The 12,639-nt window shown below is 50.5% G+C and overlaps 1 protein-coding gene across 2 annotated transcripts in view; it reads left to right on the top strand.

Moving 5' to 3' along the window:
• Positions 1-12,639, top strand: part of HCN4 (hyperpolarization activated cyclic nucleotide gated potassium channel 4) — a 106,798-nt gene that overhangs the window by 69,451 nt on the left and 24,708 nt on the right. For both annotated transcript variants that reach the window (XR_004359219.1, XM_032699816.1), the window contains exons 5-7: positions 8,997-9,143; positions 10,420-10,660; positions 12,329-12,493. Coding sequence is in view for 1 of the 2 variants with exons in the window: in XM_032699816.1 (XP_032555707.1) it covers positions 8,997-9,143; positions 10,420-10,660; positions 12,329-12,493 (553 nt within the window). In the remaining variant the exon portion in view is untranslated. The remainder of the gene's footprint in view (positions 1-8,996; positions 9,144-10,419; positions 10,661-12,328; positions 12,494-12,639) is intronic.

Below are 12,639 nucleotides of genomic sequence, written 5' to 3'. Positions count from 1 at the left end.
GAACATCAAACAGGAGAGGAGGTTGTAGCTGGTTACTGTCCCTGAAGAGGCTTTGCTTGGTGTAACCCTCAGGAACAAGGTTCAGGAGCGGGTTTTTTGGTGAGGTTTCAGGTTGTCTAGACTTCTGCCAAACCAACTTGTTCTTCCCTTGTACAAACAGGGCTTTTGAGAAGAGGAATAAATGCCAAGCCATGCTGTCTGTTGGCTTCAGGAGCAGGGCTTGCCTCCCTCTGCCTGAACATTTGGACATTCAATCCCCGTCCTGTCTAAATCCGGTCCTGTAGCATCTCATTTCATGCTGTGGTGGTTTCTGCAAGGCAGGGAAGCTGGATGGGATGGATAGGGTGGTAGGAACCATGGAGAATTTGGAGAGGGATATTGCCCCCTCCAGGCCAGTGCAGTGCTGAGGTTCCTGAGTACAAGTGGGGAGTCCCCCGTGGCACAGTCACACCACCGCGGGCACTGCAAGGGGCACAGCCACCGTGCAGGTCTGGCCCTGGCCTCCCTTGAAAAGCTCTGGCTCAGAACAGCTCTCTAGATCTGGCAACTCTGATGTGACTGTTTGATTTCCAGTCCCAGAGGCAAAGGTAAAAGGGACCTGTCTGTCACATCTTGCATTGCATAGATATTATGGTCACAGAGAGAGTCAGTGGCAGGATCAGCAGCTGACTCTTATCTCTTAACCTCAGCCTGGTGTTATATCTTTGCACTATCTTTGCATCCAAGACTGGTGTCTGTTTGCTGCATGTGAGACAATGCCCCTACAGGTCTATCCTTAAGGATTCTGATAGAAACATTTCCCAAAGTCGTGTTGTGCAGTTCCATGTTCTGAGTCAACTTGACAGCTTTGACCCAGGGGGGAAGCCCCACATACTCGATCTCACCCAGTGCTCCCTGCCACTGTTCTCAGCTGTGCTTTTCTTACTTCATACTGCTCAGACCTTCACTCACATCTAAGATCATCACTGACTGCAGAAGTACCCCACAGCCTGCAGTAACTGTGGCTCACGTAAGAGGAAGAGTGTTTCCTCCCCAGGAGAGGAATAAACTAGATGGATATGCAAGTTATTTTCGTGCTTTTTGCAGGTTCTCCTATTAATTTCTTTCCCTAATCCTAGAGCTCAGCTGGATTAGTATTTCTGTCAAGTCACCACACGCACACACACACACACACACACTCTCTCATCCTCCCCAGCAGATTTGGTAACCTTGAGGCTTTGGGGAGGGTGACTGTGCTGTTTTCTGCAGCCACGCTCCTTGGAACAGAGCAGAGACACTCCAGGCTCCTCTCCCCCATCCCAGCAGGATGCAGGCAGTGATGGGCATTGTGCAGGGAGGCTTGGCTCTCTGTGTCATCTCCCCAGGTGCACACAGAGGAGTGACTGAGGAGAGGTGGGAATTGCTGCTGTCAGCGTTGCAGAGCCCAGCAAAGCTGTAATCTCTCCTTCCAGAGCCTCATCTCTCCTCAGGATCTGTGCTACACTGGCACTGTCTCCAGCTCTCTGCTCTCCACATTCATTGCCCTGCTCCTCCTCCTCCCTGAGCAGTCTATCCAGGGCCTCTTGTTCTTAAAATATATCTGGGCAGGTCCTTGCATATTCACTTGTCATTATTCTGAAGAAGCACGTGCTGCAGCACAGTTGCAAGGGGACAAGCAGGTAACACTGAAGAGAGAGTCACTTTATAAACCCTGCAGAGCACTGGTGACATCACCTCTCAGTTCCTGACACAGCCCTGCCCAACCATCAGCACAGCCTTTCTTCCCACAGTTCATCCCATGGTCTGGCTGTCCAAGCAATTTGTTGTCTAACTATCAGCTTTTAAGCCTGACTTCAACAAAGAGTAATTGGGGAAAATTTAGTCATTTTAAAGGCTGAAGTATAACAACTGGAATGTTCCATCTCTGTTAGAGATGTTGGACCAGTATTTGTTGGAGGGGAATTCAGACACTGTGCTTGTGCCTGCAATGAGAGCTGAGAATCTGTCTAGGCTCAGGTCCCTGCTCTTTCTTGGAGACCAGCAGCAGAGAGTCTTATTGGGCAGCAGGTTTTTAAGGAGTTATTTGGGCTATTTTATGGTCTGTAATGAAACTGTGGAACTCACAGCTGCGAGGTGCTGTGGAGGTCCGAGGTTTGATTAGCCTCAGAATATTTAGACAAATTCATGTGAGGAAAACCTTTCAAGTGCTGCTGATTGCTGAGGTGCAGATCCAGCCCCTGGCAGTGGGCATCCCTAATGTGCTTTTGTCAGAAAATTCAGAAGGGTGTGGGTGGGAGCTGGAGTGCTCTGTGCCTCTGTTACTCCTTCTCCTCTTCCTCTTCCTCACTGAATCTGTGTGTCTGGACACACAGCACCAGGTGAAAGGAGCCCTCAGGCTGCCCCTTCACAGCTGCCTTGGTGCTTTAGGCTGGTTTACTGTGCAGTTTGGTGTTCTGAGCTGCCTCCAATGGTGTGTGCAGGCAGTTGGGTGCAGAGATCCGAGCTGGGGTCCTGGATGCAGGATAATCACATTAGCCTGGCAACTTGCCCTTGCTGATTAGTCTCCCCCTCCACTCCCCCTCAAGCCGAGCTAATTAACCCGAGCACAGCCCTGTACTGGAGCTGCATTAATTCTCATGGCTCCAGGGCTGGCTTAGCCAGGGCTGCCTGGGGGACAGCAGGGCACAGATACACTGAGGTAACTCGTGTCAGCTGCTCTGAGCCTGGAGTTGGGCACAGACTGCCGGAATTCCCACACCTGCTCTGCCACAAAGCTGGCGGTGGGAAACTTCATTACCAGTCTGGGCAGGATTTGAAGTGACATTCCCAAGTGCCTGTAGGTTCTCAGGTGGCATTCCCACATTCCTAGAGTTCAAAGGGGTTCTGTAGAAGTCCCCTCCCGAGCTAAAATCCGTTCCGATGCCAGGAAAGCTGCAAAGCTCCCGTACTCCTTTGGTAATGTGTGTGAAGGAGAGGGTACAGAGTGTGCAGCACTTCAGAAATTAAAGGTGTTTGGAAAACTTAATCAAATGCAGAATGTAATCAGAGTTCCTAATTGGAAAAAGTTTGGAGAGCTTTGGTTCATCCTGTCCTGACTGCACTGGTTGTGTGTTACCTCAGTCTGTGCAGAGGTGGCCTGAGAGCCGTCGTGTCCCATGTTACTGTCAATCAAAGCATCTGCGGTTGATAACAAGGCTTATAAATGATGTACTTTATTGATTGTGTCTCTAAGCCTCTGATGTGCCTGGGCCTGGTGTCTCAGCACTGCCTCAGGGTATTTTTTCTGTGATCAGGGGTTTCTGGCTGGTTTGCAGAGTCAGTAAGAATGTCAGACATAGGCAGTGGAGTGTTATGAATAATGAGTTGTTCATCTCAACCAGAAAATCAGAAATTTGTGTCAACCGTTTTAAGGTTATTTAATCCTTCTCATGAAAGAATCCTGGGTTGATTATAAAATGGAAATGGTTTCTGAATGAAAACCTAATGGTTTCTTTTAAAAATATCTCGCGGTGCAGACTGCCTTAACCGAGCTGGGGTCGAGTAGTTCTTATTCTCGCAGAGGAATATTTCATTGGTGAACTTGGTTTGCCCATGTTTTACTAAGAGAAGCCCCATTTTGAAGCAGTATAACATGTATCATATACTGCAGCTCAGATTCTGACATCTTATTTGTGAGCGTGGCAGTCAGACAGTTCTGTTCGGCTGACGGGAGCTTGGTCTGAGCAGTGTCTGTGCACGCACAGGGCCTGCCTGCCTTGTCAGGGAAAAGGGAAGTGTTCTTGCCTCAGCAGTTCTGCAGATCCCAGTGTGGGATTTCAAACTTCATTATCAGTTTTGAAATTAATTTTGGCACTTGAACTGTACCTAAATAAATAAATAAATACCTCACTGTGGAAGTGCGAAGCCTCCCCGCCGAGCCAGCTCTCCTGGCAGAAGGCTGCTCCCAGGAATCTTGATTTCCAATTGCACACACTCACTGTTCCCTTGTCCCCATCTCCAGCCTTTGTGTGGTGACAGATTTCACCTCACCTCCCTCGTTCTGCTCCTGTGATGAAAGTACTGTCGGTCCCTTTTCCCCACCACACTCCAGATATGTGGATCCAGTGACATGACCTGACATATCCAAAATATCCTGTGATCTGAGTTTCAGGAGATTGACTGACCAGGTCCAAAAGTGCCCTGTGCTGGACTAGTGACTTATGCTGGGATGTGACCTCTCAAACTCAGCGAGGCCTTCTCAGGGGCTGTTCCCAGGAGCTATCCAGGAAAAGAGGCTGTTTCCATAGCTGAGAGGTACAGGATTGTACATAATACAGTCACCATTGCACCACCTTCCTGGGATGAACAGGATTAGACCTTTTGTCTGAGCACCTGTAAGAGCAGATGGGGCATTGCCCACAGCATTTAATGCAGAGAGATTTGTCCCAGAGCTCTTGGATCTGCTCTCCTCAGATCCCTGGAGGGAGCAGACACTTACATTGCCTGCAGCAAAGATGGATGAGGTAAAAAAGGGTTTCATCAGGCTCACTGGTGACCCTGTTGCCACCTCCCAGCCCAGAAATGGGATTATCTGTTCAGACAATCCTTGCCTGAACAGGTGCTGGTGAACAGCAAGGGGAGGCAGCTGCAGCAGCTGGTGGTTACAGCCACCCTCAGGAGTGAATGTTGGATAGAAGGGAAAAGCTCTGGGAACTTTCTGCTGGTGTCCGTGGGCTTTGCATGACAGCGAGGGATAAGGAGCCCAACTGTGGGTAAGGTGATTTCTGAAGGTACCAGGTAGGAAGGATGAGAGTGTCCCAGGCTTTACAGCAGGTAACATGTAACATTGAAAAGTCATCTGCTGGTGGCAAAACTAGTGAGTGCCGTGGTACAGAGGTTAACCCAGGCTTTGGAGGAGGTCAGCATATAAAGCTCTTGCAGAATGGAGGTAGCTGAAGAGTAGAGAGACTTGGGTTTTAAATTTAGCTCATTAATCAAAAAGCAGAAGTAGCACTGATAATGTTTGGTGCTGTGCTCAATGTGGACTGAGCTGTTCTGGTTGAAGTGGTGTTGAAATAACCACTGGCTCCTGAACAACCTGCTGTAATTTGCCTGTGCCACACTCTGATCTCCCCCAACTCCTCCCATGCAGCCACTCCAGCTGTCTTCCCACAGGCTCTGGATAAACTGTGGGAGACTGCACCAGTTACAAATCTCAGCAAAATTTCAGGAAGAAGGAAGAGAAAAATTATGAAAGTGAGCAAAAAATTATAAACCCACCAAAGATCACACCAGAAGTGTCAGAGTGATTTTATTGTGTTACAGAACTTCACTTTTCTTCCCTTAAACCACTTGCTCCTGGAGTCCTCCTGCAACTCCAGGAGAATATGTGTCCTGATCATTTTGAGTAAGATGTGGAATAAATCCTGAGCATGGGAATATGAATGGTTTGAGAGACAAAAAAACCCAGAACTCAGCATTTGTGTAGGTTTGATGATTACTGAGTGCTGGGGAGCTGCACTGTTTTACTCCTAATCAGAGATCAGAGAAAATGAAATGGAGGTGCAGCTGTGTCCCACCCAGACCCTCATGTGGTGGATCTCATGACTTGATCTTTCCCCCATGAAGCACTAAATTCCACTTGGGAGAGTCCCAACATTGGACAGGGGGGGTGCTTATGGCTCCCAGAGTATGTCCTACCAGGATGGGAAATGCTGTCAGAGCATTGTAATCTTTCCCTGAATTGAACGTCCATTGCTCTGCTGGAGCCTCCTTTTCCTTACACAAGTGCATCTCCTGTTACACAAATGCAACTCCATTCCATGGAGTTCGGATGTGGAGACTGAGATTGAAATGAAACCTGGTCCCACAGTGATTTCAGCCTGTTTCTAGAAGGATGCAAACAGTATCATAGAACCTGGAATCTCCTGAGTTGGAAGGAACCCACAAGGATCATCCAGCTCCTGGCCCTGCACAGGACACCCCAAGAGTCACACCATGTGCCTGATTCAGAACTAGGACAAGGAAATAGTTGAGCCTCTTCAGCCAGTGATTTGTTCCTGCCTGAGAGAGGAGCATTGAGGGCATGGAAGGAGTTAAAAATATTTAGTTCCCTTTGGACTGTGAGTGATCTGAGCTTTTGGTAGAAGGGGAGGGGAGTGGTGAGGCAAGGAGGGAAAAGTGGCCAGTTATAGAAGCAAAAATACTGAGCTAAATGGTTTCCTTTTGATATATTAATACCTCCTTCAAGGGCTTATTTGAGGAAAAACAGACTTAAGAAAATGAGCTGGGATTTAAATGGACTTGATTGTCTTCAGAGAGATTTAAATAATTCCTAAATGAGTCTTTTTAGTTGAACTCAGAGAGGCCACTAATCTCTGAGCACAGGTCAGGCTGAGGACACAGAGACAAGTGGGAGACTGAGCAGACAAGCATGAGGGAGGAAGGAGGTGAAAGGGGCTGACAGGGGAGGCCTGGCCACGTCTGAAAGGAACAGAAAGGGGCAAGAAGTGGCTTCAGAGACTGCCAGATGTGCACGGTACCGAATGCTTGACCCTGCAGGAGTGGGGCCTTCAGCCTGGCTGAGCAGCTCCAAGGAAAGGGGAAAACCCCACATGAACCTTCAGTTTATCAAATGTAGAAAGAGGGACTGATGCTTTCATTTCTGAGCATCTCTGCTGACTCCATCTCTGCCCACTGGAGTTAAGGGCCCCCAACCCCTCCAGCTGGCTGGGTGAGAGGAGGGAGCACTAGCAAAGACAGGAGAGACAAGATACCTTCCTCTCATTAACGATGACAGAGAATGATGGTTTCTTATTTTACAGCTTTCTTTTATAACCATGATTTTAATTTCTAATCAGAAGCAGCACCTTTATTTCTGGTGAAGTAAATTCGTCCTGTTTTCCCTCTGAGCCTTATCTGGGGGACAGCGGTGGCAGGAGAATCTGACAAGCCCCAGGGACATTGCAGAGCAGTAATTTATTGCTCTGTGTTACAAAGCAATAAATCCATGTACAGTAGTGAATAAGCAGAGTCCCAGTCACCCCATCCAAGCTGTGCTTGTGGATTTGAGAACTATGGGGGTGTTATTCCCAAGAAGCAAAGGCCAGTTGAAGATGGATAGCAAGGGCTCACGGTGGAGAGAAGAGAGGTAGGGGCAGGGGGCTGGCACCAGGTGATGGGAGGCATCTTGTGACACTGGTCAGTGCTCCAGTTCAAGGCACTGGACTAAAACTGAGGGTATAGGGTGATAATTTTGGTAAATAATTTATTCGACAACAATGCAGCATTAAAGCAAGCAGAACTCTTTACGGATTCCAGATAAATTTCCTAAACCTGAGTCAGCAAAAGCTGGTGCCTAATGATTTCACTTTCCATGGTGAGTGTCCTGCTTGTCCCATGTCCAGTTTGCCAGGTTTTATGGATGTCTCATGCTGCAGTGCATCTCCAGTGGCAGGACACATCTGTGTTTAGGCATCTAAGCCAAACTTTTTACATTTAAGAGCATAACTTGCAAAATTCTCCTTGGGGTCAGGCCAAGGAGTTGCCAACATGTGAGACCCTGGTTTCTACTCCCTTTCCCTGCCTCTCTCCCTCCCAGCACCCAGCATATCCTGTCCTGACACAGCATCCTGCCAGTCCCTGCAGAACTCCAAAATCCCAATAATTAAGTGCAGGGTTCATTGCCAGTGCTCTGCCCGGGGTGACTCGCTTGACTTTGATCAGGCTGGAGTGATCATGAATATTTACAGTCAGCTCCTCTGCTTTGGAAATGCCAGGAAAGCCCCAGTGTCCCCTCTGCCACCTTGGCTTCTCAGAGCAATTCCTTCTCTCCCTGGTGCAGATGGAGCTGTTGGCATGTGAGGCAGGGCCGGCACAGGCTGTACCAGAGCAGAGAACTGGGGTGTGCAGGAGAGGCTGTAACGAGCACAACTTCAGTAAATAGGCTCTTCAGCTCAAGCTGCACCAAAGGGACATTCAGGGACGGACTTATCAGGGAGAAGAGGGGAAAGAGGGATAGGAAAGGAGCAACACAGTCCTTTTGTCAGGTACGCACTCAGGATCATGTTCTGACCTCCTGCCAGTGAGAGGAGCGTGGCCATTGCAGTGCACACACCTTGTCCCTGCAGCACCTTCAGGGCAAGAGGACCCACTTACAGCCCTGTGCCCTTGAGGAAGTGTCATTTATTCTTAGAAAACACTATTCATCCCCCAAACCCGCTCTGGCTCAGTCAGAGCATGTCCTTGTATTCCCCTCTAACACAATGGAAACATGAACCATTAGGAAGAAATGTGGATGGGTTAGACAGAGTGAGTGCATGGGGCAACAGGAGCCAGGAAAGGGGAGGAAAATCAGGACCTGTGCAGCCCTAGGGAAAGCAAAGGTGCCATCATGGCAGGGCAGACAGAGAGAGAAGGTACAGGTACTGCAGGCCACAGGTACTGCAGCTTCAGACAAATAACTCAGATTTGGGTCCTCTGTGTGTCCTTCAGTTTGTGACTGCACACCCAAGGGCAGGTGTTCTCTGCTTCCTCTGGCCCCTGGTACAGTGAGTCCTGTGCTCAGTGAGGCCCCGAGGTGCTGCACGTCCCTACCAGGTCACACCCTGGCCACCACTCTGCCGTGTGCCATGGGAAACCTGCTGTGGGGGCACGTTGTGCTTTCCTTGCTCTCATTCTGGACAGTCTTTGCTCAGCACTGTTTCCTCAGAGGAGATTCCCAGCTGAGCACTCCTTACTCAGCTCTGCTCCCAGGGGAGGACAGGCACGTGGGCTGCTGCACAGCCAGGGAGTGAGGAGTTGTCTCCACAGGGTAACTGGCTGAGGATAAGTTTTTAAAACGTGGGGCAGTCATTTGGGGAATATGACAGCCAAGCCTGCAAACTCCCCTTGGAGTCAGACAGTTGCTCTCTCCTCCGTCAGATTTACCTTCCTTGGCCTGGCTTGGTGTGAAGGGAGCAGATGTGGGGGTGGTCCATGAGCAGGGACCATCTGTTGCATGTCCTGGTAATGCCTGCCCTTGCTGTCTCCCTGCACAGTACAAACAGGTGGAGCAGTACATGTCCTTCCACAAGCTCCCGGCAGACATGCGGCAGCGCATCCACGACTACTACGAGCACCGGTACCAGGGGAAGATGTTTGATGAGGAGAGCATCCTGGGGGAGCTGAGCGAGCCCCTGCGAGAGGTGAGGAGGGCAGGGAGTGGGCACTGCATTTCCTGTCACCCTGGGCAGCTGTGCAGCTCCTGGTGCAGTGTCTCAGCAAGCTCCCACCTCGTGTGTTTATCTAAAACTCTGTGTGGTGTGCTGGTCTCATCTGTGCCCCATCCACCAGCTGGGACAGCAGGCAGAGGCAAAGGAAGGAGGAGCCTCCTAGCAGGGCCCACAAATCAAAGAAGTCTTTACAGAAGCCCCCCTCCCCAGCTGAAGCCTGGCAATGCAGGTTCTCCCTGGAATGTCAGCAATATGTCACCCACAAGTTCGAGGAGGGGTTTTTCTGCTGTATTCCTCCCCCTATAATGTACCTCCATGGGAGAGAGAAGAGCTGAGGAAATGCCAGCCATGTTTCAGAAGTAGTTTTGCCAAAGTCTCAAAGGGCAACCCTCTGAAACTCCCAGTGAGGAGGTGACAGATGCTTCCCCAGATCTCTTCCTGCTCCAGTCATCCATATGCTCCTTCCCTGTGTGGCTGGGGAGTGCTGTGCTGAGGTGATTTACTCAGTATCACTTTCTGCCACTCTCTGGGTCTGAGCTGACACACACAGAGCAGCTCCTGTGCTGTCACACCCCCCGAGTGACACCGAGCCACAGGAGAGACACAGCCCGTCTGCTGTGTGACAGCTGAACAGCTGAGCTGGGTTTTCTTCAGCCAAGGCTGATGATCCAGCCCGTGCCCCAGTGACTGGTGGCTCCTCTCCCTCCCCTCTCCTGACACTGTCCCAATCTGCACAGGATAATTCTTTCTCCCAGTGCCTCAGCACATTTGTGCAGTTTAATATCTCACTGACAAGCAAGGGCAGCAGAGAACGTGGGGCTGCCAAGGTGAGTTATGACATCTTCCCAGAGAGGAGCCCTGGGCTGTTTCAAAGAGCATTTCACCAGTGCTCTGCAGCTCTCGCAGTCCAAGGTTTCCTGCAGAAAGAAGAACACTGTGTGTGTTTGGGAGGTTGGGAGTGCTGTCCCTGCTTAGAGAGGAAGCATAGGAATCAAGGCAGTGGAGCATGATGTCAGGCTGTCAGCTCCAGCTCACCAGCATCCAGAGCCTGTTCCAGCCTGCACCGGGGGAGCCACACCAAGGGATTTTTCTTCCCACTTTGTAATGCACAGATCAAGTAGGGGATGTCCATAGGTCATTAGATATTGACTAAACATGTGTGTCTTTTCTGCTCCCTGTCCCATCTCTTCTCCCCTCTCCCTCTCCCTCTCCCTCCACCTCTCTCTCGTTTGCATCACACCGTGGTCAGGAAATCATAAACTTCAACTGCCGGAAGCTGGTGGCCTCCATGCCCCTGTTTGCCAACGCAGACCCCAACTTCGTGACGTCCATGCTGACCAAGCTGCGGTTCGAGGTGTTCCAGCCGGGCGACTACATCATCCGGGAGGGCACCATCGGCAAGAAGATGTACTTCATCCAGCACGGCGTGGTCAGCGTCCTCACCAAGGGCAACAAGGAGACCAAGCTGGCCGACGGATCCTACTTCGGAGGTGCGGCACCCGTTGCTATGCTCATACATTCCCTAAATTGTCCTGGACACACAGGGGTGGCACTGCATGGGACTGACACCCCAGGCACCTCCTCCTCCATCCCTGTTCATCTCACCTGCCCTGCAGCTTCCCATAGAGGAGCTGGTGCAGTGGGAGGTGACTGGGGCTCGTGGGCACTGCAGGAGTCCAGATAATAAATAACAAAACAGAGAAGGGAGCTTTGTTCTTACAGGTCCCAAATGCTGACAGGGAGGTAAAAAATGGCCCATTCTCAAATCTCCAGGCACATTTGTAGTATTGCCTAGTCCTGCTGTCTGGCACCTACCACACAAAGTGCTGGATAGACATGGAGGAAAAAACACAGTCCATCATCTCCCCAGCCTGTGGCTCAGCAAAATGTCAGGAAGGTCAGCAGGCAGGCAAAATGTGTCAGCAGCAGAGTTCTGGGACTAGCATGAGGCCAGAAAAGATTTAAGATATTGCTCTTATGGGTAACACAAAGCCCCCTCTCCTGTCAGAGCCCTGTAGAGAGCTCATACAGCCTGAGACAGGCAGTCCTCTGGTAGATGAATGTTGTGGTACAAGCACTGAATGCACCACCATTAATGATCTGCTGAGAGGAGGAGGATGAAACCTGCCTTTCCTTCCCTTCTGTGAGGCCTTTTCTCTAGAAAGTCCCTGTCATTCATTGCCCACGCTCCTGTTACTCTTAGTTCCCATGGAACAACCTCTCAGCTCCTCCCTGGAGTACAAGGATTTTTCATGTCTGCAGGCTGGGATTTGGAGTTACAGAGATACCCTGACTGACAGATTGGATTGAAATTGCCCATGACATTCCCTGTGTTGTAGATACCATACACACAACTCTTTGGGGTAGGCTTAGCATGAATCCAAGGAATGATGCTGGTGGATTGACACCCAACATATGCAGAGAGCAGAGCACTGTCAGGCTTTAGGTCACACCAGCTGTCTTGAAGTGCCTGTCTTAGCTGCCCATGCTCTGTGTAAGCAGTGGAAAAGCAGGATTTGGGAGCTCTCTGTTGAGTGTTCCAGGAGCTGTGGTTGAATTAAGGGCTTTCTGTTCTGTAAGAGCTGAGCATCCGAGGAGGAGGGGATGACTGCAGTGTAAATACACCGTGAGTTGGTAGGTGCCATTAATGTGGCTCTCCCTGACAGTCTGTAAGCATGTGGTATATCCCCAAAAATCTTTGAAAACTGTGAAAAGACAAATGTTCCAGGTGTGGGGATCAAAATTACACCCAGGCACCAAAAGCACATGTCAGCACAGAGCCTTTACTACAAATTTAGAGAGAATCAGCTTCAATGAGAACACGGCTTGACCTTGTGCTCCCAGCGCCCACGAGGAGCTGGAGAAAGACAGCTCCTCCAGTAGGAATGCACGAGTGGTATCTTTGATAATCCACCATAACAAAACTTGCCTGGCTAATTAGATCAGCAGAATCCCCGAGGTGCAGCTGTGTGTGGCAGCTGCCACAACGGAGCCCCTGGTATTTTTAAACGTTGGTGCACAGGCAGGGTATTAGCGCTGGCCGTGTTTTCAGTGGGGGAGCAGGTGGAGCCCAGCTGGAGAGGAGGCTGGGTGTGAGGGTCAGTGCAGGGGGTGTGCCTGTCCCCTGTCCCCTGTGCCAGCCTGCTGTGTCCTTGCAGAGATCTGCCTGCTGACGCGGGGCCGGCGCACGGCCAGCGTGCGAGCCGACACCTACTGCCGCCTGTACTCCCTGTCCGTGGACAACTTCAACGAGGTGCTGGAGGAGTACCCCATGATGCGCAGGGCTTTTGAAACCGTGGCTCTGGACAGGCTGGACAGAATTGGTAAGTAGAGGTGTGAGAGTCTCCTTCTGTACCTGCTGCCTTGGCAACCCACCTCCAGGCTCGGTCCTTAGTTCCTTTGCTGAGTTGTGAACTGCAGGAGATCCCAGCCTGTCTCTCCCTGTCTGACTTCAGCTCCCTCAAGGAGC

The sequence above is a fragment of the Chiroxiphia lanceolata genome, chromosome 12, assembly GCF_009829145.1.
Source record: "Chiroxiphia lanceolata isolate bChiLan1 chromosome 12, bChiLan1.pri, whole genome shotgun sequence".
NCBI lineage: Eukaryota > Metazoa > Chordata > Aves > Passeriformes > Pipridae > Chiroxiphia > Chiroxiphia lanceolata.
Note: the sequence above shows the minus strand (reverse complement) of the source record. Positions and strands in the feature narration are given on the sequence as shown.